The 26,498-nt window shown below is 38.7% G+C and overlaps 1 protein-coding gene across 1 annotated transcript; it reads right to left on the bottom strand.

Annotated features, from left to right (window-relative positions):
• Window positions 1–2,181: 2,181 nt before the first annotated feature.
• Window positions 2,182–26,498, bottom strand: LOC123233739 (vomeromodulin-like). The gene is made up of 11 exons (XM_044659791.1): window positions 26,213–26,498; window positions 19,939–20,350; window positions 17,782–17,886; window positions 15,838–15,990; window positions 13,610–13,677; window positions 11,651–11,733; window positions 10,792–10,938; window positions 8,041–8,166; window positions 7,433–7,500; window positions 6,439–6,466; window positions 2,182–2,280 (listed from the first exon to the last, which is right to left on the bottom strand). Exons 1-11 carry the CDS (start codon window positions 26,496–26,498, stop codon window positions 2,182–2,184), a joined length of 1,575 nt encoding a protein of 524 aa, XP_044515726.1.

Raw genomic sequence — 26,498 nt, 5'->3', positions numbered from 1 at the left:
TTTTTTCCTTACCCCATACTTTCAGATAAGGTCAAAGCAAAAAGAAAAGAAAAGAAAAGAAAGAAAGAAAAAATAAATTATAAGAAACCTATGGAAGGGTCAGATGAGGATGAAACAAGTAGAAACAGAATTTCTCCTGGCTCCTCATTTAATTGGGTTTGGGGCTAGGTGATGGGGAAAAAAGAAAGCCAGAAATGAACATGATGAGAAGATGAGGGAACGAGGTGGTAACCGGAGATATTAGCCTTTTTTTTTTTTTAAGATCAGATTTGTGATTTCAGTAGTATAAGGAATTCCCAGTGTAGAAATCTTTTTATCAATGTAAGTGAGAATCTGCTTTGTAATTTATAGTCTTAAGAGTATTTCCTTAGACACTAATTGGTTAATGAATTAATCCATTAATATGTGTCAGAAGCAGGACTTGATCCCAGGTCTTGCTGACACCGAGGCTGACTTTCCACCATGCCCAGTGTCTCTTGGTCAATGGAATTGGGGATAGGATGTCATAGTATCATAGACTTAAAGATGGAAGGGGCCATAGACATCATCTGGTCCAATTCCATTTAATAAAAAAAAGAAACAGGCCCAGAAAGGTGAGCTAGTCCAAGGTTACACAGGTGGTCAGTGACAGATCTGCATAACTTAGGCCCTCTAATGCTAAATCTGGTGCTTATTTCACTGCTTTATGATGTCCCTAAGGGATACAGAACACTGGTTCTAGCTAGGAGGAGAATCAAGTTAGTTTTTAAGAGGTAATAGAAGCCACGAAGAGCAGTATCCTGGTCTTGAGAGAGCCTTTCTTAGTTTTCCTAGAAAGATCCCCAGGGATCTGGAAAAATAAAATATCCAGCTTGATCCTTTTTACCTGACTTGCAAATTGACATTTTCCATTTTGTACACCTGGCAGAATGCATGAACTTGGTGGTGCGTTACAATGTTTGAAATCATCTGCAATGAAAGAAAACACACTCTCCTGAAATGTAAACTAAAGAAAATTGGGCTTAAATTTTAACTTCATAGGATTTGAGGAGTTAAATCTTCTAAACCTAGGCCAACTTTTGAAACAGCCTTTCTATCACATTTATGCACATGGAAAATGATTTCCCATAAAAGGTTTATGCAATCGCAGGAGAGATCTTAGCTTCCTCCCAGTGTTACCATATTTAAATTAGAGCAAGCCTGGTTTTTCACACTAATTCTCAGTGTACATAAGATCATAAGATTTAGAGCTAGCAGGGAGCTTAAAGATACTGGGTCTAACTCCTTCATTTTATAGAAGAGGCAATCAAGACCCAGACAAGTTAGTTAAGTGACTCACCCAAATTCCTACACGTGTTAGAGTTGAGAAACTCAATCTTAAGATCTATTAGAGTGTGAAGATGGGCAAATAGGGCAACCAAAAGGGCATAGTTATATGACAGGACATTGTGCAAACTTTTGTTTATGAATTTGCTACTAGTGGCCCATTATAAGGACATATGCTTTGAGTTGTTTCTCCAGCAGTGGGGATGGATGACTTTCAACCATTCACACATTCTCCCCAGCCCTCTGTTGACAAAAAGCTTAAAACCACTGGCCACAGGGGAACAGAATCTTCATCATTAGCATCACACACACACTTTTGTGGCCTGTGCTAATGGACAAAAAGCACAAGCCGTATTTTGTTATAGGACACCAGAGGTACTTATTTTACCTATGGAGCTTTTCAAGAACTCTGTTTACATCAAATAGAATTGAGAGCTAGAGAGGAGCTTAGAATCATTTAGTTGACACCTTCATTTTACAGAAAAGGACATCGACTTGTTCAAGTACACACAAACAAATACAGAATAGGGCTGGAAAAAAAACAACAGATTTTAAGATGTTAAATTCATTGTTTTTTCACTCTACTGTTCTGCCTTCAATGCTGCTGAATGAATTAAGTCTCAGCTCTCTTTAAATAGTGTAATTGAACAATCCAAAAGTCTTCAATGATAGAAATACCAGGGCTTTCTTGCCCACTATAAAGACTAGGCCTTCAAAATGATAAGGTATCTAAATGCAAGGACTGACCCACAATACTAGGGTCATAATTATGCACATGCAAGCTATAGAATCCCCACAGTGACTTAGGCCATGCATTTTGTCATTACTAAGTCACATTTTATCATTTGAGGCCACTAGGATCATATACTACACCACTTACTCCTCTAAGTTTACTAATAGCATATTCAACATACCATTTATTTGTTTCGTCACCTCTTCAGGCATACGTTTCATTATATTGTTGGCAACTTCATTCTACAAGAAAAGCAAGGGAGATTTTATTTTTTAGGATCTCAATTTTATTATTTTTTTAATTCTGAACTTGGCATGTCAATCAAATAAGAAAATTTCCCAGAACAGAAAAAGAAGATTATATATGAAACTACGAATCTCTTAAGTATAGCTTGGTGTATGTGTGTGTGTGCATAGGTATACACATGTATATATGGTATATACAGTATATGTAATAAAATATATGTGTATATGTAGTATACATCTTTATCGTCATACATGACTATATCTGTTGAGCTATAGGTACAAAGATATAGATATACAAGTTCAACATATTAGTTCCAAAGCTGTCCTTTTTGTTGGTGTCTCTTCTGAATTTCTTTCTGTACTCTTCCATTTTTAAACAAAATATTTCATTAATGCCTTTTTCTTCCTTTTCTTTTTGACACCGTTATCACTAACCTTCCTTCTGTGCAAAGAAAACCCCTAATAAAAAGCATAGTCTAACCAAATTCATCTTTATAGTAGTTATGTCTGAAGACATCTATCATTCTTCCCCTCTAGCCTATCACCTCTCTGCCAAGGAGGGAAAGAATTCTTCATCTTTGCCCTCCTGGGGTAACGGTTGGCCACTGCATTGATTGGAGTCCCGAGATCCACTTATGACAATCGGTTCAAAAGGCCTCAGTTTGGGAAGGTCCCTTGAGGCCACCGAGTGCAGCCTATGCTCCTCTACAATCCATCTGAAGACCTTGAGAGGTGGGATCCTGATGAGACCTCACTCCACACACTGACAGCTCCTTTCATTAGAAAACTTTTCTTTCTACTGATCTGTCTGCTTCTCTGTAGCCTTTTTCTGTTGCTCCTGGTACTTCCCTCTAAGGCTGATAGTTCCTAGTGTTCATCCTTAAAGGTCTGGGGTATGTGATCTCATTTGGTTTTCACAACACTTCTATGAAGGAGATGATATTAGTAAACTCATTTTACATATGGGAAACTGAGGCAAGCAGTGCTTAAATAACTCGCCATTAATTGTCTGAAGCCTACTCTGAGCTCAGTTTTCCTACCTCCAAGTCCAGCAGTCTGTTCACCTACTCAAAGGGCTGACCCAAACGAGCCTAATTCTTCCACATGATGGCCTCTCAGATTCATGAAGTTCACATCCTTTTCCCACCACCTTAGCCTTTGCTTCCTCAGTTCCTTAACTGATCCTCCCCTTCCCCATCCTCATGCCCTTCGTAAAGCTGCTCTAATTTCCCCAATGTCGCTGCTAACTCTGTTATCTGCTGTGGTTGGTCAATAGGCTACTCTGGTTCATAACAAGTTCCTATGGATCCCATCTACAGATGATCATTTTTAGAGAACTGGAACATGACAAAGTACATTTAAATATAATAAGATAGTGAGGCGAACTGCAATGTTCTGGGGAGATTCCAAAAGCACTGGGGAAACTGGCAAAGATTTAGGTTCTTTGTCATTTTATCCTTATCATATCTTTATCAGTTCACAGACCCAAAGGATTTAGAGATTGTCTTATTTAACCTCCTCATATAATGGATTTTTAAACCAAGGTGCAAAGAAATCGAGCCCTGTGCTCCAGCTCACACAGTAAAATGCCAGAGCTAGAATTCCCACACTGAGTCCTCCGAGTACAAAAAAAATTTTTGCTCTTTCCAGTAAAGAGTCAGGGAATGAGAACATGCATTTATTTAAGCTCCTATTATGTTCCAGACACTGTGCTAAATTCTTTACAAATGTTATCCCTATAGATCCTCATAACAACCCCAGGAAGTAAGTACTATTATTATCCCAATTTTATAGTCTAGGGAACTGAAGCAGATAGAAGTTAAGGGACTTGTCAGGGTCACACAGCCAATACATGTCTGAGGCTGGATTTGAATTCAGTCTTCTAGAATTCAGGTCTAGGGCTCTAGTATACCACATTGCTTCTCTTTTCTTTTTTTTAACCCTTAACTTCTGTGTATTGGTTCCTAGGTGGAAGAGTGGTAAGGGTGGGCAAAGGGGGTCAAGTGACTTGCCCAGGGTCACACAGCTGGGAAGTGTCTGAGGCCAGCTTTGAACCTAGGACCTCCCATCTCTAGGCCTGACCCTCAATCCACTGAGCTACCCAGCTGTCCCCACACTGCTTCTCTTTTAATTGTATTTGAGATTTGGCCCCAGCCCTCTCTCATATACTGGTAACTATCAACCTTTTTGATAAGTCCTTACTATTTAAATACAGATGGTTAGTAAATAAGTTTGGGTTGATATAACTGCTTTCCTTACAGTTTACCTCTTTTGGATAAAAGTTGTCTACAGAATAGGCAATTTACCAAATTAACTAGCTTTCATTAGTTTGTTTAATGAAATATCAAAAGTATATTTATAGGGGACAACTAGGTGGCTCAGTGGATTGAGAGCCAGGCCTAGAGACAGATGGTCTGGGGTTGAAATGAGGCCTCAGATACCTCCTAGCTGTGTGACCCTGGGCAAGTCACTTAATCCCCATTGCCTAGCCCTTACCTCTCATCTGCCTTGAAACCAATACACAATATTGATTCTAAGAAGGAAAAGAAGGGTTTAAAAATAAAGAAAAAAAATATATGTAAATTCTCTGATAATCCTATCTGATCTCTTAACTTCCTTAGTTCCTTGCACAGTGTTCTGGCCCAGCAGGCACTAAAAAGATGTTTATTGAGTGAATCAATCCTTTATAGCCATGGTGGATAAAACTAGGACCAAATGAGGGAGTTACAGGCAGAGTCTGATTCAAAATAAAGAACTTCATAGCAGTCATAGATATCCTTCATATTAAAGAGCTGATCCGTCATTGGAGATCTTTAAATGTGGGTTAGCTGATCATCTGCTATTTATGTCATGGGAGGAATTCATACTTGATATAGATCTTAGGCTATTTATCAGCGTTGAAATAATTTTCGACTTAAAGAGTCTGTGATTCTATATGTTTCATTGTTATATTATTTGACCACCATTACATTAAAAAACATTTTTTTCATTTTTAAATTATTAGTGAATTTGGTCCTAATGAAAGTAAGGAATTCTCCTAGTGACCAGGGCCTAGAAATAATTTCTGATGCTCACTCTTCTCCTTTTCCTTATAAGGTGGCAAATGTCACGATAAATACAGATTCATTATATGCTTACCCATAATTCCATGAGATTACGTTCACTCTTGAGCAGGACCCACCCTCAAGACAGAAAGCATCATTCTAAGAATGCAATGTTATAAACATTCCCAGGCATTCTCAGGCTCTCTCTCAAAATGTTAAAATGTTAGAGCTGGAAGGGATTTTACTGCAGAATAGAAGAGCTACAATATGCCTTTAGAACACAGAATGGTCAGGATAGAAGAAACCTTTGGATGTATATTAGAGCTGGAAGGGAGCTTAGAACCCAAATTATTAGAGATGGAGGGAACCTGAGAACCTAGAAGCTGTCAGAACTGGAAAGGATCTTAGGAAGCATTTAGTCACAGCATTACATAATTTTAGAACTGGAAATAACTTCAATGACCATCTAGTTAAACTCATACCCTGAAAAGAATTCCCATATACTATGACTGATAAATGGTCACCTACCCTTTGATTGAAGATTGTCAAGCAGGAGCAACCTAGTATTTCTCAAGGCAGCTCATTCTACCTTTAGACAGTTCTGTTAGGTAGTTTTTCCTCATATCAAGCCTAAATTGACCTCTTTGTAACTTCCATTCCCTACCATTCTAGTTCAGCCTTCTTATCTGGGTCACAAAGAACAAAACTAACTGCAGCTGTGCATTAAGGCCTTACAAATACTTGAAGACAGCTACCATGTCCCCCTAAGTCTTCTCTGCACTAAATGCCCCAGGTTCCTTCAACTGATCCTCGGAGGGCATATGGCCAACCACTTCATTCTAAGTTTGGGAAGCTGAGGCTGAGAAGGGTAATAGCTTGTCTTTGGCACTCAATGTTAGTAGAAGACCTGTTTTTGATTCACCCTGCTTTTGGTCTTGCCTATTTTGACCCATGTTACACTTTTCTCCTGATTTCCTATTACCCTTATCGTGCACATTAAAGTCATTATTTCTTATATATACATGTTTGTTAAAAAAAAAAACAACAACAACAACAACAACAACAACAAAACAACAAAACAAAAGAGCAAACGCAGAACTAGTTGACTTACATCAGAAGGTTCAGTCTTGGAGTCAAAGCTGTCAGGAAGGGAAGCATAAGAAAAGGTTGATTCTGTTTGGTGTATTTTTCCCCCTCTGCTAATGTAGGGTTTTTTGTCTGTTTGCTTTTAGATTTTTGCCACCAATTTTCCCTTTTGTTTCACCCAGGCTGTGATAAACTGCATAGCTCAGGCATTCCAGTGTGTGTTTGGGAAGTACCTAATGAAATAAGACTTAATGTCCTGCTAGGTTAATCACTAGCTGATTTGCCTGCCGCCTCTGTCTAAGCACAAACTTCCTGAGTAAAAACAGTGAGCTCTGGACATCCAAAGGATCTTTGATTTTATCTATTTGGGGAACCACCAACAGCAGATTTAGTAGCTAAGTCTTATCTAGTTTCTAGGAATAATGTTCAGGTATTTCAGTTGTGTCTGACTCTTCGTGACCCCATTTAGGCTCTTCCTGGCAAAGATGCTGGAGTGGTTTGCCATTTCCTTCTCCAGCTAATTTTATAGATGAGGAAACTGAGGCAAAGATCATTTAAGTGACTTGCCTCTGGTCACACAGCTAATATGTACCTGAAGTCACACTTGAACTCAAGTCTTCCTAACTCAAGGCCTGGCGTTCTATCTACTTTGCCACCTTGCTGCCCAAAGTTGCAAGAGGTACACATTGCTATTGTATTAGAGGCAGGATTTGAAACTAGATCCTCCTTTCAAGGAACTATATCTACTATGCCATGCTGTGAATAATAATACCATATTTCTACAGCTTTCCAAAGTCTCCAAAATGTTTTCCTCACAGTCCTTGAAGTAGGGAGTATAAATAGTATTACCCCCATTTTAGAGATAAGGAGTCCAAGGCTCATGGTTTAATGAAAGTCACACACTCTCTGCTGTACCAGGTTACCTTAATCTCTTTCTGGTGCTTCTTTTTCCACGTCCTTCCGAACATGGCCTTAAATTGTTCTAAGTACTAGGTAGGTAATGCACTTCTATACAATACCTTATAAGGTTGACGGAACCCTTAATGTGGTCATTGATAATCTCACAGATAATGGAGAAGAGCATACTCTGAAATAAGAAAAACAAAGCATGGAATGAAAGAGAAATTCTAATTAGCCCTGGCCATTGTCTTAAATCTACTGATTCTCCAAAATAGTTTCATAGGACATCTTGAGTGGTAAGCTTTCTTCTGTACAGTCTGCCCCTATCCTATTGAATCTAGGTCACCTTTTCCTCAAACTGACACTCATTCTAGTTAGGCAAACCTCATGCTTTCCCATGCTAAAAATGCTGCCCATTTCTCTCCACTAATCAAATTTCCATCCTTCCTTCCTTCGAGGCCCAGCTTAAATGATAGAGCTATAAGGACCCTTAGAAATCATCTGGTACCCCCTCGCCCCCTTAATTTTACATATGAGGAAGCTGAGGCCCAGACAAAACAATTGACTTGCCTAAGGCCATACATGGATTAGCTACATGGATTCAAATTTCAGCCTCTAGTCCCATGTTCTTTCATCTGTGCTTCACAGTTCTCCCTTGAACTCTTCCAATGACTCATCTGCCTAACTTTTAGAGGGGCTGAATCTGAACTCTTCTCCCAGTACTTACCATGTGACCAGTAGCAATCTTGGCGCCATCTTTTTTCATATCAGAATCAAAACTTAATTGAAGGTTATCCTCACTGAATTTATAGGAAAGTTTCTTTATAAGAATTTCTGTTCCGTTTATCGGTTCCTGAAAAGAATGTGACTTGGAGCATGAAGAGAAAGGAAGACTGGTTCGTTGTCAATGCAACCAAGGGTAATTTATTTTTGAAAATCTTATTGTTATCTTCTGTTTTCATAGAATCTACATTTCCCAATGTATCCTTCCCTAGACCCTCTGCCAGAGAACAATCCCTTAAACAAACCATAAGTAAGAGAGTGAAAAACAGCTCAGCAAAGCTAACTACCACATTGAAAGAGTCTAAAATTATGTTCTGTGCTTTAAACCTATAAACCTCCCACCTCTACAAAATGGGGGTGTGGAATCCACTCATATAAAGTGACTTGGTATTGTATTAGATGAAAAGGTCTGAGTTTAAATACTGCCTTAGATATTTAGTAGTTCCATGATTCTGGGAAAACCACAACTTCTCTTGGTCTCAGTTTTCTCACCAGGAAAATGGAGATAAAAGCATCTCTCAGACAGTGTTTGTTGTGAGAATCAAGCGGCATAATATACGTAAAGTACCATATAAATTATTATCATTATCCTTTTTGGTCAAGCTTGGTCATGATCATTTCACTGCATTCAGTTCTAATTATTTTGTTGTTGTTCCCATTTACATTATTGTACATATTACATCTTGTTTTCTTGATTCTTCTTCCTTCTCTTTATAGCAGACAAGAGAAGTCTTTCCATGCTTTTCTGTTATCACCATATTTATTGTTTCTTACAACTTAGTAATATTCTATTATATCCATAGGAACCACAATTTGTGTAGACATTTCCCAATTGATGGACATCTACTTTGTTTAACCAGTAATAATTTCATCTTGCTTTTATATATAGTCATTAAAACTTTTCACAGTGTTTAATTTGATAGTCGAAAGAGCCATGACTTCATCTTTCTGGATATTCCTTCCATTTCATAGATCAAAACCCCCTAAGAATTTCCATGGCCAAAAAATTCAATTTCCAATCTTTCAGTAGTAAACATTTCTGTATTTAGACTAATCCTTGAAAGATAGACAATCAGCATATTTCTGGAACCATCTTTTTGGCTTAGTAAGATCTTTAAAAGCTTGTGTGCCAGTAGCATATAGTCATGCCCATAGCTATAACCTTTTTTATTGCTATGGAACTCTCAAGGTGTGGTTAGAACTTTGTTTCTAGCAAGATAATATTCTTGTGAGGTTCCCCACCTATTGAGAATAGGTAAGTAGCTACAGGAGAGTGGACTCTCAGCCTACTCTCTGAACCTTGCTCTCTGAGGTATTAAACTTCCTTTAAGCCCTCCACAATCTGGTACCATCTTTTCTCTCTAGTCTTAAATTGTTCCTCTACTTTGGTCAAATTGGACTTCTCTACCATCTGAATACATTCTGCATTAGCCTGGCTTTGTGATTTTGATCATGTCATTCTCTCTCTCTCTCTCTCTCTCTCTCTCTCTCTCTCTCTCTCTCTCTCCCTTTTTTCCCTTGATTATCAAATACTAATTATCCTTCAAAGTCCCTCAAATGTCCTTCCCTCTATGAAGCCTTCCCTGATCCTTTTCCACCTTGGTGATAATTCTTTTTCTTCTAACCTGGCCCTGGGTTTTGTATCTCTCTGATGCATTTATCATGTATTATTGTGCATTAGTGACCTGTGTTTGAATCTTCTCCTCTACAAGCTCCAGAAGGGCAAGGGACTAGGCCTTATCTAAACTTTGTACTTTCCTCAGTGCCTACACATCATTGTCTATTTAATAAAAGAAGGAATGAGTGAGCATATCTGGCAAAAACTGATTTTCTCATTTATCACACTATCCACTTGGTCCCATGTGTCTGGCAAAACTCAGAGAAAAAAGACGCAGGGTACTGTTCTTCCACGATGTCTCCACATTTGAATCTCTTTGGGAATTATTAAAAGAATCAAGCAGAGAGAAGAGAAGATAACTCAAACACTTGAAAGTATCTTGAAAGAAAGAGTTTGTGCTGGGACACTTAATAGGGAGGAGGATGTAAGAAGAGGGTTAACTAAGAAAGAAGAAAGGAAAAAAGGAAGGAATAGGCATTGTGCTAAGGGCTTGGCCAATACTATCTCGTTTGATTTGCACAACAATCCTGGGAGGTAGGTATTATCATTTATAGTTGAGGCAGAGAGGTTTATCAACTTGCTCAAGTTCACAGAGGTAATAAGTTTCTGAGACTAGCTTATAACTCAGGTCTTCCTAACTCCATTCCCAGCATTCTCTCCCCTAGGCCACCATATATAGGTAGTAGATAATAACACAAAGCCTTGAACTTGAGCCTTTCAGCTCTGAGTCCAGGCCCCTTCCTACTACATTTCTCCATCTTGAAGATATTAAAAGAAAATAGGGAGCCTTCTTAGCTGAATTCAGAAGGAAAAGGGTCGACCAGTGATGGGCAAACTACTGCCCACAGGCCAGATGCGACCCCCTAAAATGTTCTATCCCAGTCATTATAGGCCTTAGTATCATAAAAAATACAAGAATTTTGTAAAATATATTGTTATTTTTTAATAAATTATATTGGCCCACCTAACGTTTTTTTTTTCCTTTCCTTTGGCCCCCTCTTTAAAAAGTTTGCCCATCACTTGTCTAGACCAAAAATATTTTATTCCCTTAGAAAAACTGCTGTTGATAATGCTTACCTTTTTAGACATTTCCCTTCCCAAACGAGTAATTAGTTTCTTGGTCATGGCTGAAGACATTCCTATGGAAGTATTAGCATTTTCGGGATTTGGAGGCATCTGGCCATCAGACACATCAATTGCCTTTCCTTTATCATTGAATTTAACCTAGAGAGAGACAGAGAGTTAGTACTTCAGGTTCTAAGCAGCACGTCCATTTACTTGGACATTGCTTAAGTCTACTCTGATTCCCTTATTGTGGACCTTTGGCAAAATAGGAAAAAGTCAGTTCCCACACTTAGATAAAGAGATGCAATGTATTTTAGATGCCCTAATTCTAAATCCATTTCCAATGGCTCAGTAATTACTAGAATTCTAAATTACCTCAACAGTCCTATGAAAAGAAGGCTTTGAAATGCCAAGCAAAAAACCCAAGAGAGGTGCTACGAAATTTAGCAGTTACTGGTTTCTAATAGTTTTTTGTGTATGTGACATGTTGCTCCAACTAGACTGTAAACTCCCTCAAGGGCTGTGCCTCCCCTCTCTTCTTTGCTTCTATCCCCACAAGCTTGGCCCTAACCTATGGGCAGCATCAGTATACACCTGTTTTCCATGTTAGCTGACTTCCATGTTAGCAACATCTTGCTTAATCCATCAGGGGAAAGGCTATTGAACAGAAAATCTGGTTTAGCTCCCCTTGATGTTTGCCCGGGCCTTCAGAGATGGAGCAAGGGAAGATGCTGGGCAAGTCAGGATCTTATTAAAGGAAAGGGTACCAGGCAGGAGAAAGGCCTAGCTTTCTATTCTACTAGGGGATGTTTCTTTAGCTCTGAGGAATATTTAAATTTAGTCTCATCATTGTATGAAAAATTCCACTTACACAGTAGCTAACTTGAAAGCCTTTTTCAGTGAAATTTGCATCTTTCATCTGATAACTGAAGAAATCCTCCTCAGACTCAGTTCCTATAGTCAGACACAGAAAAAAAGAATGTTGGAGTCCTGTTATCAAAGGCCACACAGTCACCAAGGTTGGGAGTGCAGGGATGAGGAGTTTACATCCAAAATTATTTTGCTAAAGGATAAATAATCATAGTAACTAATATTCATATCAAGCTTCCAGGTTTACAAAATAGTCTGATAACTTAACTAATTGTGCCTGAGTCCAGAGATCACAGGATCATACATTTAAAGTTAAAAGAGACGTTAAGAAGTCGTGATGATAACACTCCAAAGCTTGCAATGAATTTTTACACATCTCATTAGATTCTCACAACAACACTGGGAGGTAAGAATTATTATTATCCTTACTTTACAGATGAGGAAACTGAGGCTGGGAAAGGTTATGCGACTTGCCCAGGATCACATAGCTAGTATCAGAGGTCAGATTTCAATCCAGGATCTTCCACCTCTAGGCCTGATGCTAACAGTCCCCCACTTCAGCTTTTGCTCAGACTGTTTTCCCACATTGTATGCTTCCCTCCAACCCCCACCCTGCCCACCTCCCCCCAAACAAATCCAAATCATTCTTCTAAACTCTTACTTAATTTTGTTTCCCTCCCAGGGCTAAGCACTAGGCTCTCTATATAGTAAATGCTTGTTATTTTTTCTTTTATACTATATTGCTATATTAGGTAGTAGAGGTTTAAGATTTTGACTGAATAATTGATTTCAGTTTATCTGTAAGCAGAATGCATTTTCAGCCATGTGACATAGCACACATACATTATGCCAACCATTTATTAAATGCTAATAGGGTGCAGTATACCAATAGACCAACTGGTATCTCAGCATTAACCATAACAGTTTGCATTCCCCAAAATGGCAGTGACCAAGACAATAGTAACTACCATCTAGATGGTTGGAATCTGTAGAATCTTCTAATCCAAAGATGTCAAACGCAAGACCAGCAGATTGCGATGTAGCAAGTGTAACTTGAGCCACATTAAAATGTAATTGGAAAATATTTAACAAAATAAATAAAAACAAAATAAGATGTAAATAATATTAATTTGTGGTTTCCTAAATCAATATAGAGCCCATGAATATCCTCATGTATGGTTGTGACCTTCTTTTCTATTTGAATTTGACCCCACTGTTTTAGCCCAACCCAGGGCTAGGAGACTTTGATATCCAGAGAGGGAAAGGACCCTTTTTTTTAGTTATGTGGTCCATCAGTGGCAGAGCCAGAACTGAATTTTTAATATTTAGTATTAATAATTTGCCAACTCAGTGCTCTTCCTTCTCAATTGGAAGAAGGATGTTTTAGAAAATGGGTCCTTAACCTGAAATCCATGAGTCCCCAAGAGATTCATGAGAAAAAAAATTACCTTTATATTTTCACCCTCTAACTGAAACCTAATATTTTCCTTCAGTTATCTAAAAACACAAACTCAGAACGGGTTCAATGGGCCTCACCAGATTGCCAAAAGTATCCGTAACACACAAAAAGGATTAAGAAATCCTGGTTTAGAGAACTTCTTAAGATATCAGCTTGTGGACTTGCCGTTGAACATTAGAGTCAAAAGACCAATGTTTGCTTCCCTCCTCATGTACTTATTGATTTTGGACAATTCACTTAGCCTTTCTAAGCCTCAGTTTTCTCCTCTGGAAGATGAGAATAATTATGCTTATATCACCCACCTACTATATGATATAGTTGGGAAGAAAGTCCCATAGGAGTGAGAATTATTATGAAATAACTCAAAGACTCTTAGTGTTCCTTTTGATTTTCTGTTGCTTTAATAACTATTATCTTTACTCTGGTTATTGAGGACTTAGAGTTGTTAGAGGTATTTCATCATTTGAAATCAGTTCGTCTGTTTGGGTATATGATACTCACCATTTTTGCTCTCGGGAAGCTTAAAGGAAATGGGACAGTTTTCTTCCTGTAACATAGACACAATGGGACTTGAGGAGGACAGACACAGAATTTCAGAGTTGAAGGACAGCTTAGAGGCCAACCAGTCCATATCCCATCTGAATAAGCATCCCCTCCAAAATGTGGCTATTAAGAGGTCTCCCAGTCTTTGCTTGACGAACTCCATTGAGGGAGAATCTATCACTTCCCAAAGAAGGCAGTTCTCACTGTTAGGAAGCAGTTTGTTCATTTGTATTCCTGAAATCCAGCCTAAATCTACCTCTTTGTACTGTCTACCATTGCTCCTAGTTTTCCCCTTGAGGGTCAAACAGAACAAAAGTCTAATCTCCCTTCCACGGGACAACCCTTCAAAGGCAGCTGGCATGTTGCCCTCTTGTCTTTTCTTCTCTGGAGTAGGAAATGGCAGACCACTATGGCATCTTTGCCAAGGAGATGGAAGAGTTGGACGGGACTGAATGAACAATAGCAACAACTTTTCTTCTCTAGCCTAAACAGTTCCAGTTCCTTAAATTAAACCTCATTGGTTTAAACCTAAAGGCCCTCACTACCCTGGTCACCCCTTTCTAGATGCTTTCCCACTGACCAAAGTCTTTCTTATCAAGGAGTCCCCAGAAATGAACCCAGCACTCCATGTATGGTCTCATGAGAACAGAGCACAGCAGGATGATCACCTCTCCCATCCCGCACGCTAATCCTCTTAATTCAGTGTAAGAGCACATGACATGGCATGTCACCCTGTCTATTTTTACTAAGCTTTCATTCAATTCAGACCAAACCAAACCAAAATAGACCCCCTCTAGTATGTGAGTGTGCATGGATGTGTGTTTAGCCCTTAGCTTTTGTCTTAGAATTGTGATAATTAGATTAAGTCTACACTGCTCATCTTTAGATTTAATCACCAAAGGTGAGAGCACCTCCAATTTTGGGAGGTCTGTAACCTACCTGTGCTAGAGTGGGTGACAAATCAGAATCCACTGAAATCCCCTGCACACCTGGCCTAAGGACCTCCCCCCCAAAAAATTGGAGGTGTTCTCACCTTTGGTGATTAAAGATGGGCAGTGTAGACTTAATCTAATTATCACAGAATTAATACTGTGAGGCAGATGAGCCTTAACTTAAGACCCTATTTAAAGCTTAGTCACAAACTCAGGCTATTAGTGGGCCAGACCTGAAGGGATACATCAGCTCCATGCCCTTCCCCAGCCAAGCATCATACATACCACTGAAGTGATACCCCGTGACTTACAGTCAGTGACGCATCTACCATAATCAGAGAATGGAGAAGTGGTTCCACTGGAAGTGGAAGTGGTACTACATGTTCAACAGTGTCTGTGACCCTGGAAAAGCAAAAGGATGGGATCTTTGTATTATACTGTTTAGCTCATGGACCCAGAAATTCATGGGTAAGGGAACAACCTCACATTGATCATAATGGTTTATTTTGAAAACGTTAAATCCCTACCTTCTGCCTTAGAATCCATATTAAGTATTTTTATAAGGTAGAAGAGCGGTAAGAGCTAGGCAATTGGTGGGTAAGTGACTTGCCCAAGGTCACACAGCTAGGAAATGCCTGAGGCCAGATTTGAAGACCAGGTCTTCCTATCTCTAGGCCTGGCTCTCAATCCATTGAGTCACCTAGCTGCTTTTTTGAATGCCCTGATATCCAAGCATCTGAGTTCCTAGTTGCCTCCTCCCCTTCACTCCACCTCATTTGTAGAAAGAACACTGTACTTAAGAGTCAGACAACCTGAATTTGAATTCTACCTCTGTTACTTCTTAGCTATATGAACTTGGGCATGGCTCAACCTTATTTTTCTCCTCTATATGAGAGAGCTGGACTAGATCAGCAATTTTCAAAATATGGTCCAAGCACTCTTGAAGGTCCTTGATAACCTTTCATGGGGTCCGTGAGATCAAAATTATTTTTATAGTGAAGCAAACTCCAGTCCCTTTTCCACCTTACAATGCCATTATGAGGAAGGCCCCTTGAAAATTGTAAAACCTAGAAATATTAGCTGTTCTATTGACATTCTATGTTCTATATAGTTTAAGATTGTTCCCTACTCTGACATTCTATATTGCAAGGTCCCTTCCAGATCTGCCATTCTTTCATTCTGGAATTCAGTACTGAGTCTCCTTGAAATAACCAAAAAGGTTGCTACAAATGAGTAAAAATTTCTTCTACTTACTTATCAATGATTTCGAGTTTCACTGCTTTAGGGTTAATTTTTTTGTCTTTCATACCAAAGCTGGGACAAGTCTTCTCTTGAATCAAAGACAGTAAACATGTCACCTCACAATCCATTTTAAATTGTAGTATTTCCCCGACCAAACCCTCGACGCTAAAGAAGAAACAAGATTTAGGTTAAAATGCCACACTGGTAAAAGACTACTTCTTAGTCTAATGTACAGGCAGCCTGGGAATCTTTCAGGCAAATTCATGTGTCTTTGTAGCACATTTTCAGCCAGATATAATCATGGCCCATCCTTTATTATCATATAAGAAAAGCAAAAAACAGGCAAAGTTAAAACCTTGTGTTTTGAAAGGGAGAATACGAACCTTTGCTTAAGATTAGCGCTATATAAATATAAAAAGATAGGGATACCCTTGGGACATATCTCCCTCCTTCTCACATGAATCTAATGCTGAGGGAACTCATTTTTAGAAACGATTTTTAAAGTTTTGGCATAACTTTTGTGTTTTGTGATACTTTGAATATTGTCATATTTCTATTTTTTCTAGAAAGGGACCATTTTCCCCTCAAGATTGGACTTTAATAGACATACAAAGACACAATTTTCATTGCATTATTGGTCTACTTTTTAAAAATTCCCAGTAAACAAATGTATGCTTGTAACTGAAATCAGTTGAATCATGGAAATCAAATTGTAGAAATCTATTACACAGTAGAACCATCAAGAACCTCTGTAAAGCAAGGTCACTAGGCATTGTGTGTATCATGAACAACCGGGTCTTCCTTTGCTTGTGATCAATGTAAAATTCTTCAGGCCAATGGTAGAGTCAAAAGAGTCTGCCCATATTCACAACTTCACTCTGGAAGGCTTGCCATTGCATAAGCTATAGGGATGGCATCTTTGCATGCTAAGTTCAGTAACCACTTAAAAAAATAATGTTTTTCCCAATTACACATAAAAACCACTTTTTAAACATTCATTAAAAGCATTTTTTTTGAGCTCCAAATTCTCTTTCCTTTCCTCCTTCCCTCCTTCCCCCTCATCCTCCCAATGATAAGCACTCTAAGATTTATATGTGCAATCATGTAAGACATTTTTCCATATTTCATGATTTCTAATATTTTTTCACATTTTGTGGAAGAGATCATTGTGTAAAGGAAACCCCATCCCTCCCAACGTTGTGAACTTTCTGTTCCTCTGAGCCAGCCCATAAGCATGGCTGGAACAGAGGTCACAGAGAGCCCTAGGATCATGAAAAAGAAGAAAGTGAAACAGAATACATTTCTGTCTGCATTCAGACTTCATCAGTTCTTTCTCAGGGGACAGATGGCATTTCTCTTCATGAATCTCTAGGATAGAAGATAATACTATAAAATGACCTCCTAAGCCAGCCCCCTCTCCCCCTACCCCATGAATGTTTGTTCTTGTTTACGTTCAGATACTCAATTCAAAAGTGCCTGTAATGTGAGAGGCACTGGGGATCCAGAGACAGAGTATGCCTTCTCTGTGCTTTGAAGGCTACATTTTCTTGCTTGTGGTTGGGAGGGAGGGACAGGTACATAAATATATAAATTAAGATAATCTAGGAGGGAAGGACACTAATCATTAGCCAAACCAAGAAAGGCTTAATTAATTGGAAGGTACCACTAGACACTTGAAGATTCTAAGAGGTGGAGAGGTGGAGATGAGGGAAGGCCTTCCAGGCCTGTATGAATGGAGGGAAGTGGGGAATGGAGATCAGGGAACAAAAACTTTCAGGTTCTAAGCTGTTATGGGGTGAGTAGTGATTGAGATGGTGGCAATGGGCAACTAAGGAGTTTGTAAAAAAAAAAATAGTAACTGCCATTAGAAAGTTTCATTAGTGGGGACTGAACCTCAATAGATGAGATTGATAAGAACATGGGAAGACTGGAAGAATGAAGTAGAAAAGAACTTACCCGTTGGATCCACCCATTATCACAGTGGCATTAGAGTTAACTATCATATTACCGCCCTCCATTTTTGTAACCAGATCTTTCACGATGACCTCCTTAATAACAATCCTGTAAGGCAATAAGACAGAGTCAGAAGAAACTCATGGAAATGGATTTTCTAAATTGGGAAAGTCTTTACCTTTGCACAGTGCCTGATAGCCATCTTCTTAATGCAACTCCACTGGACATATCTTTAAAACCTCTAAGTCTCCTCTTTCTTTCCCACCTTCCTCCCAATGACACAGAAAATCTCTGATCATATTTCTAACTAGGGAAGCAATGTTTCAGTACAGGATTTGGGTTTGGTTTGAGTAGATGACAAATTGAGGAAGGAGAGGGTAGAGAGCAGAGAGGGAGAAGTCCAGGCCTTCTATTTCATCATTCTAGGGAATTCCCTCCATAGAGCAGATGAAAAACTGACTTGTAACTGATTGTGTTAGAGAGTTTTGGGGGGAGTTAAAGGATTTGTTTGAGAGATTAAATTATTTGCTCATGGTCAGAGTTAGTTTGTATCAAATAGGTCTTCCTATATCCATAGTCAGCTCTTTACTCACTATGGTATGCTTTAAGATTATAGATTACTAAACCAGGACGAAGACCATATTTTATAGTGACAGAATCTCAGAGTATGAAGGACCTGAGGGGCCATTGTAGCTAAAAAGGAAACCTCTCCATAAATGGATAGCTCCTGTGGCTGAGAGCCCATGACCTCTCAGGGAAGTTATTTCTGTTTTAAGCTTTACCTTGATTCAGAATGTGTATCCCAGTGACTCCTAATTACCCTCTCTGGGTAAGTCACTTCCTTGAGCTCTGTAATAGCCTTTTGAATGCTCAAAGAGAGTAATCAGGTCCCCCCATCCCCCTCCCAATAGCTTTTCCCCCAGATTAATTATCCTCTATTCCTCTATTGATCCTCCCAGTAGAGTGGTTGCTAGTCTCCGCTGCCACTTAATATGGCCCAAGGCAAGTCACTTTCACCCTCAACTCACTCTACCAGATCCCTGTCTCTATATTCAAAAAAAAAAAAAAAAAAAAAAAAAGAAAAAAAGAAAAGAAAAGAGAGATGGGATCAGGTTAACCCCAAGGTAGCTTTAGCTTCAACAATAAATAATTTTATAATTTGAAAGTGGCCATCACCTGAAAATCCATCCCATTACTGGACAGTTCTGTTACAAACTTTTTCTTCCTTGTATCAAATTTGAAATCTACCTGCTTAGAATCTGCCATCCAAGGTCTGCCCCTCTGTAGCTAACAAGTCCAAGTCAAAGTAGTATCATCATCTAACCCCTAGTACAGTGTTCTAGGCATAATTAGTGTCTAATAAATGGTCATTGAATAAAAGAATGATTGAATATGGGCATTGGTTTCTTGGGAAAAATAGTTTTTTCTTCAAACTTGTATGTTGTCCCCAAAGTGTCTTCTAGCCTATTGTTTGACAACTCACTGCTTTTAGGGATTTTGTGATAACTTCATTTTTAGAAAAATTGGTGCCCAGAGGGATTTTGTCCAAGCTGAGGAAAAAAAATGTTTATATCAAGACAAATCTGAAATCAGAGTCAAAACCTAGTCTGGCCCATTCCTATCTCTCCTTCTGTACACCCTTCTTCCTTGCTTCTCCACATTTTCCTAGAAAATTCCCTGGCCTTTTGACCTTGAGAAGAACCTAATAGTATCTCTTTAATGCATCACACTCCTCATCTATTACTGACTTCAGAAGATCCGTTTGCCTCCATCTCAAGATACTACTCATGTGCACAAGTGGGAGCTACCTCCCTTGCCCCTTAATTCAAAGTTTAGAATCCCCAAATCTGAGATTTGGAAGAGACCTTAAAGATTTTCCTGTTCAACATGCACTTGAGCAAAGACCTTTTCCAGAGCACAGATGACCCAAGTGGGTCATCCATCCTCTACTTCTCTCAAGTGGGGAAACTATACTCCCTTGGAGTGGTCTCTTCTACCATTTAGATGACTCTTCTCAGTTTTGCCTTGTATGGCCAAGTTGAACAAATATAATCCCTCTTCCACAGAACAGAGTCCCCCGTAATCATCCCTTCTATAGGCTAAACCCTCTGTCTGCATAGTAACTAGTCAGTATACTTTTTGGCTAAGAGTTTGACTTACAATCCTTCCTGATTTCTAGTTAAAGGAAGAATCTCTGGTTTTCCTGATAAAACACCATCCAGGCCCAATTTAGGTTCATCTTCACTTTTGTCTGTCCCTTGGCTCTCTTCTGAATTTTTGCTATTCTCTAAAGGCATTTTCGGCAAGCTATCCACCAGACTTCCGCTTTCACCAAGTAGAGAATTTACTCCTCCATTAGACAACCCAGGTATGTCAGAAATAGGTAGGTTTGGCAGTGCACCGGAAAGGGAACCACTAGTAAGCTTGCTTAGCACATCAGTAGAAATAGGCAAATCAGACACGAGGCCTCCAGATAGTAATCCAGCTAACAGTTCGCCAGCTATTCCTGCCAATTCCATTTTAGCACATCTGATTATGTCTTCGGTTTTTTTTTTCATAGCATCATTCATATCTAAAAAGAGTAAAAAAAAATAAAATTTATATATGATAAGTCATAAGTCCCACGTGGCATCCTCATTACTTTAGTGAATTTTGGAGTAGGATTTGGGATAGAGAGGAGTCAATGTATTTGGTGACTGTGGTTGAGAATCTCAGAAAAGAGAATGGCTCAGCAAAAGAAGATGGTCTAGAAAGGAAGGTATGACACCAATATCCAGCCTGAAAGTACCAAATCAAACCATTAAGTCCAAACTGTCCTTAAGTGAGAATCTCCTTACTCACATTCCTGATAACTTACTACCTCAGGAGGTATTCCATTCTGCTTTGAGGGTAGGTCTCTTTGTAAGGGACTTTTTCCTCACATCAATCCAAAACCTTCCCTTCTGCCAGACAAGAGATAGAGAGGATCACAGAAAGAAGAATGAATCATTTTAATTATATGATATTAAAAAGGTTTTGCATAAACGAAACCAATGGAGCCAAAATTAAACAAAAAGCAAGAAACTGGGAGAAACTTTTTGACAGAAAGTTTCCCTAATAAAGGGCTGTTTCTCAAATATATAGGGAATGGAGCCAAATTTATAAAAAATAAGAGCTATTCCACAACTGATAAATAGCCAAAGGATGTGAATGGGCAGTTTTCTTAGGAAGAAATCAAATTTATCAATAGTCATGTGAAAAAATGTTCTAAATCACTATTGATTGGAGAAATACAAATTAAAGCAACTCTGAGGTACCACCTCACACCTACCATTGACTAACATGACAGAAAAGGAAAATGACAAATGCCAGAGGGGATGTAGGCATAATGATGCACTGTTGGACTTTTGAATTGATCTAAGTATTTTAGAGAGCAATTTGGAACTACACCCAAAGGGCTATAAAAGTATTAATACTCTTTGACCCAACAATACAACTACTGTCTGAATCCCAAAGAGATCCAAAAAAAAAGTGGGGAGAAGGATGTGTATATGCAAAAAAAAAAATCTATATATAGTAGCTCTTTTTGTGGTGACAAAGATGTATAAATTGAGGGGATACTCATCAATTAGGGAATAAGTGAACAGGCTGTGATATATGATTGTGATGGAATAGTATTGTGCTATGAGAAATGATGAGCAGGATGCTTTCAGAAAAACCAGGGAAGATTTACATGAACTGATGCAAAGTGTTTTGAGCAGAACCAAGAGAACATTGTATAAGTAAGAGCAATATTTTTTGATTATCAGCTATGAATTACATATTTACTCTAATCAATACAATGATCCAAGACAATTCCAAAGGACTCAAGAGGAAAAATACTATCCACTTCCAGAGAAAGAACTGATGATATGAGTGTATATTGAAGCATACTTTTTTTCACTTGCTTTTTCTTCCCTTTTTTTGCAGCATAATTAATATGGAAATGTTTTGCATGACAATGTATAATTATATAATTTGCATGTCTTTTATATAATATTACTTGCCTTCTCACTGTCAGGGGATAGGAAAGAGGGAGGGAGAGAATTAGGAACTCAAAATATTTAAAAATGAAGTTAAAATATAATTAATTTTTAGAAAAAGAGATAAGATTTACATTTTATCCCAGAGGCAACAGGAAGTCACTGAAGTTGACTGAAAAATAAAATCACATAGTTGTTTAGATTTTTTTTTAACCCTTACTTTCCATCTTAGGATCAATACAATGTATTGGTTCCAAGGTAGAAGAGCGGTAAGGACTAAGTAATGGGGGTTAAGTGACTTGCCCAGGGTCACACAGTCAGGACGTGTCTGAGGCCAGATTTGAGCCCAAGACCTCCTATCTCTAGGTCCAGATCTCAATCCACTGAGCCACCCAGGTACCCCCAGTTGGTTAGATTTTTAAGGAAAATTTCTATGGCAACAACTTGAAGTAGGGATTATTGTGGTCAAGGCAATTTTTGAACTGTCTGCTAAGGTATCTACCTGACTGGAAAGGGTACTCATCATAGATTTTTAAAAATATTGAAGTTAAAATGGGCAGATGTGCTGTTGGGCTTTTAAGATAAAATATAATTTTTCTCTTTAGGTTTTAAAATCCTAAAATGGGAAGTCACTGAAATTGATTGAGTTGGAGAATCATATGGCTAGTGTACCCCTGAGGTCTTGAACTTGGGTGATGGATATGTAGGTGCAGATCAGATGAAGAATGGATAACATACCATACAGGAGATTCTTTCTTCTTCCCATGATGGAAAGGAACTTCAGTGAAGGGGGGAGGTCAGTGAGTGGGGTGAAAAAGTTGTCTAAACAAAGATAGCTAGTTGTCCTTGTAGATAGTATACTAGGCCTGGAGTCAGGAAGACTTAAATTCAAATTTAACATCGAACACTTATTAGCTGGGCTACTTTAGGAAAATAAGGTATCCTCTACTGTAAAGTAAGAAAGTAAGGCTAATAATAGCACCTTACTCTCAAGATTATGAGGGTCAAATGAGATTTATTTTATACACACACACACACACACACACACACACACACACATATATATTTTAAACCCTTAACTTCTGTGTATTGGCTCCTAGGTGGAAGAGTGGTAAGAGTGGGCAATGGGGGTCAAGTGACTTGCCCAGGGTCACACAGCTGGGAAGTGTCAGATGCCAGATTTGAACCTAGGACCTCCTGTCTCTAGGCCTGACTCTCAATCCACTGAGTTACCCAGCTGCCCCTGAGATAATATATATTTAAAAACCTTACCTTCTACCTTGGAACCAATACAATACTATGTATTAGTTCCAAGGCAGAAAAGTGGTAAGGGCTAGACAATGGGGGTTAAGTGACTTGCCCAGAGTCACACAGCTAGGAATCAGAGACCAGATCTGAACTCAGGATCTCCCATCTCTGGGCCTGACTCTCAATCTACTGAGCCACCTAGCTGCCCCTGAGACAATTTTTAAAAAAAAAGCACTTAGCACAGTAGGAGGCATATGGTAGGCATGGTAGTAGTAGTGTTAATTGCCTTCCCTTCTCCTCTATGTTCAAGCCTCACCTCTGACACTTACTAGCTGTGTGACTGAAAATCACTTTGCCTCCTGGTGTCCTAGGTAGCTCTTGAAGACTTTAAATTGCAAAAAAGAATCCTTCTTCATTGGTAGATATGGGGAAATCCTCAGATCAGTGAAATCACAAATCTCCATCCATCCCTGCCCCTCACAGCAACAGTGTACAGGTGTGAAGCTGAGGCCCCTTTAGAGCAAAGCAAGCATCTTTCAGATGCTTTTGATCCTTTGGGTCGGATTCCTAGCTCTGATACCTACACAGCCCTCTGATAGTTTTCAAGCTGCTTCACCTTTTTACATGTTGGTTTCTTCCCTTTTGAAATAAGGGTAATCATTACTACTCCAAGCTACTGAAATAATGAAAATAAAAGCTCTTTTTTTTTTTAAACTGTAAAACTTTAATTGAAAGAAAACAGGAGCTCCAGCAGCCTGAAACTGACTAGCCTTGCACAAACATTTTCAAAGTTCCCTCCCCCAGCACAGGATCGGTCCATTCAAGACCAATTCCCACACCTGGAAGTAGGAAGGAGGGACCCCTGGGGTTCGCTGGGGGATGCTGTTCCCCAGGCCACAACATTTTAAAACCCACTCTACCCAGCAAGTGAAGTGCGGGAAGCCAAATCTGGTGCTAAATCATCACCTTAACTTAAAGTTGCTTCTATTCCTATACTTTCTAGTGTTTTCAATAGAAATGGGTGTTGTATTTTGTCAAAGGCTTTTTCTGCATCTATTGAGATAATCTTGTGATTTCTGTTGGTTTGCTTGTTTATGTGTTCAATTATGTGAATGGTATTATGTTGGCTTTCCTAATATTGAGCCATCCTTGCATTCCTGGTATAAATCCCACCTGATCATAATGAATAACCCTTGTGATCACTTGCTAGTCTTTTTGCTAGTATTATGTTTAAGATTTTTGCATCTATGTTCATTAGGGAGATTGGTCTGTAGTTTTCTTTCTCTCTTTTTGATCTTCCTGGCTTTGGAATCAGTACCATATTAATGTCATAAAAGGAATTTGGTGAGACTCCTTCTTTGCTTATTATGTCAAATAGCTTGTATAGTATTGGGATTAGTTCTTTGAATGTCTGATAGAATTCACTTGTGAATCCATCAGGTCCTGGTGATTTTTTCTTAGGGAGTTCCTTGATGGCTTGTTCAATTTCTTTTTCTGATATGGGATTATTTAAATGCTCTATTTCTTCTGCTGTTAATCTAGGCAATTTATATTTTTGTAAATATTCATCCATATCACCTAGATTGCTATATTTATTGCCATATAATTGGGCAAAATAGTTTCTAATGATTGCCTTAATTTCCTCTTCATTAGAGGTGAGGTCTCCCTTTTCATCTTTGATACTAATGATTTGGTTTTCTTCTTTCCTTTTTTTTTTTATTAGATTGACCAGTACTTTGTCTATTTTATCTGTTTTTTCAAAGTACCAACTTCTAGTCTTATTTGTTAATTCAATAGTTCTTTTACTTTTGATTTTATTAATTTCTCCTTTGATTTTTAGAAGGGATGCCCTTCAACTGGGGAATGGCTGAGCAAATTGTGGTATCTGTTGGTGATGGAATACTACTGTGCTCAAACGACTAATGAATTGGAGGAATTCCATGTGAACTGGAATGACCTCCAGGAATTGATGCAGAATGAAAGGAGCAGAACCAGAAGAACACTGTACACAGAGACTGATACACTGTGGTGCAATCTAACATAATGGACTTCTCTACTAGCAGCAATGCAATGGTCCAGGACAAATATGAGGGACCCATGGGAAAGAAAGCTATCCACGTTTAGAGGAAGAACTACAGGAGTGGAAACACAGAAGAAAAATAACTGCTAGAAAACATGGGTCAATGGGGATATGATTGGGGATGTAGACACTAAATAATCACTTTAGTGGGACTATCAATAATACAGAAATAGGTCTTGATTAATGACACATGTAAAACCTAGTAGAATTGTGCATTGCCTATGGGGTGGGGGTAGGGGTGGGAGAGAGGGAAAGAACATGAATCACATAAGCATGGGAAAATATTCTAAAATAAATAAATAAATAAAAATTAAGTTGCACTTGGGAGACTTGGGAACAACAACCTTCCCTATGTCGGGTGTATATGATGGCCCTTGCTCATATGGGACAGATCAACTATTAAGATCCACCTATTTGAATGACTTGCATTGTAAAGATGTTAATAGCCAAAGATTCATCCCTAGCACTATTTTCACTCAGTAAAAATAAGCACATTTGTGAATTGTGCATTGGATAGAGACCATCATTCTCAAAGTCAGTAATGGAGTGCATCAAAATGTTCACTAGGTCTTCTGGGGAATGAAAGGTAAGTCTTGGGTGAATTAAAAACCCTTGTAAAAATACAGACACCCTTCCATTTACTGAGGTACTTATAGAAGACAGAAATCCATCTGCTAACAAAGTAGCTTAAGTAGAAGGACAATATATATTTGCTAGATGTCATTTCAGTGACAGCATTAACTCAAGTTTATTGCTGCTATGTGGCCTCGGTGTTTGCTTGGTTCCCCATCTTCCAACCTACATGGGGATATGGTGAATCCAATAAGTTTGTAAAATATCTCTTCCCATAATTTGAGTTCCATAAATTCAGGGACCAACATCTTAACTAAACTTCACATTCATCCTAACAAAGAGCACAGTGCTGTGCACATAGGAGGTGCTTAACATGTAGGATGCCTCTATGTTAACAAATTAATACTTCCTAGGGAGACATGAGTTAATGGGATCATTGGGAACGATTTGAATGTAGAAATCAATAGAGGATATAGGCTACCCAATATGGTGAACTCCCCAAAAAAGGAATGTTTTAAAACTCTCAACTTACGGTCATCTATCTCCTTTTTAGAGTGAAAAATCCATGCTGAAGCTTCACAGCTTTGGTTTTTTGTTTCAGGTAGATCTTTGTGAACCTTTTTCTTGAGTCGGTCTGGAGTTCCAAAATAATTTCGTTGTAGTGACTTCTTTGGAGGCGAACGAGACCAGCTTCGTGAAAGGTCAGACAATGGAGATGACTGTAACAAGTCTGGTAGCTTTGTTGCAAGCTTAGTCACCTCAGGTGACATTAACAGGCTTTGTGTCTCTGGTGGAAGTTTAGCCAACAGAGGGGCCAT

Source organism: Gracilinanus agilis, chromosome 2 (assembly GCF_016433145.1).
Source record: "Gracilinanus agilis isolate LMUSP501 chromosome 2, AgileGrace, whole genome shotgun sequence".
NCBI classification, from domain to species: Eukaryota; Metazoa; Chordata; class Mammalia; order Didelphimorphia; family Didelphidae; genus Gracilinanus; species Gracilinanus agilis.
This window is presented reverse-complemented; position numbering and strand designations above follow the sequence as displayed.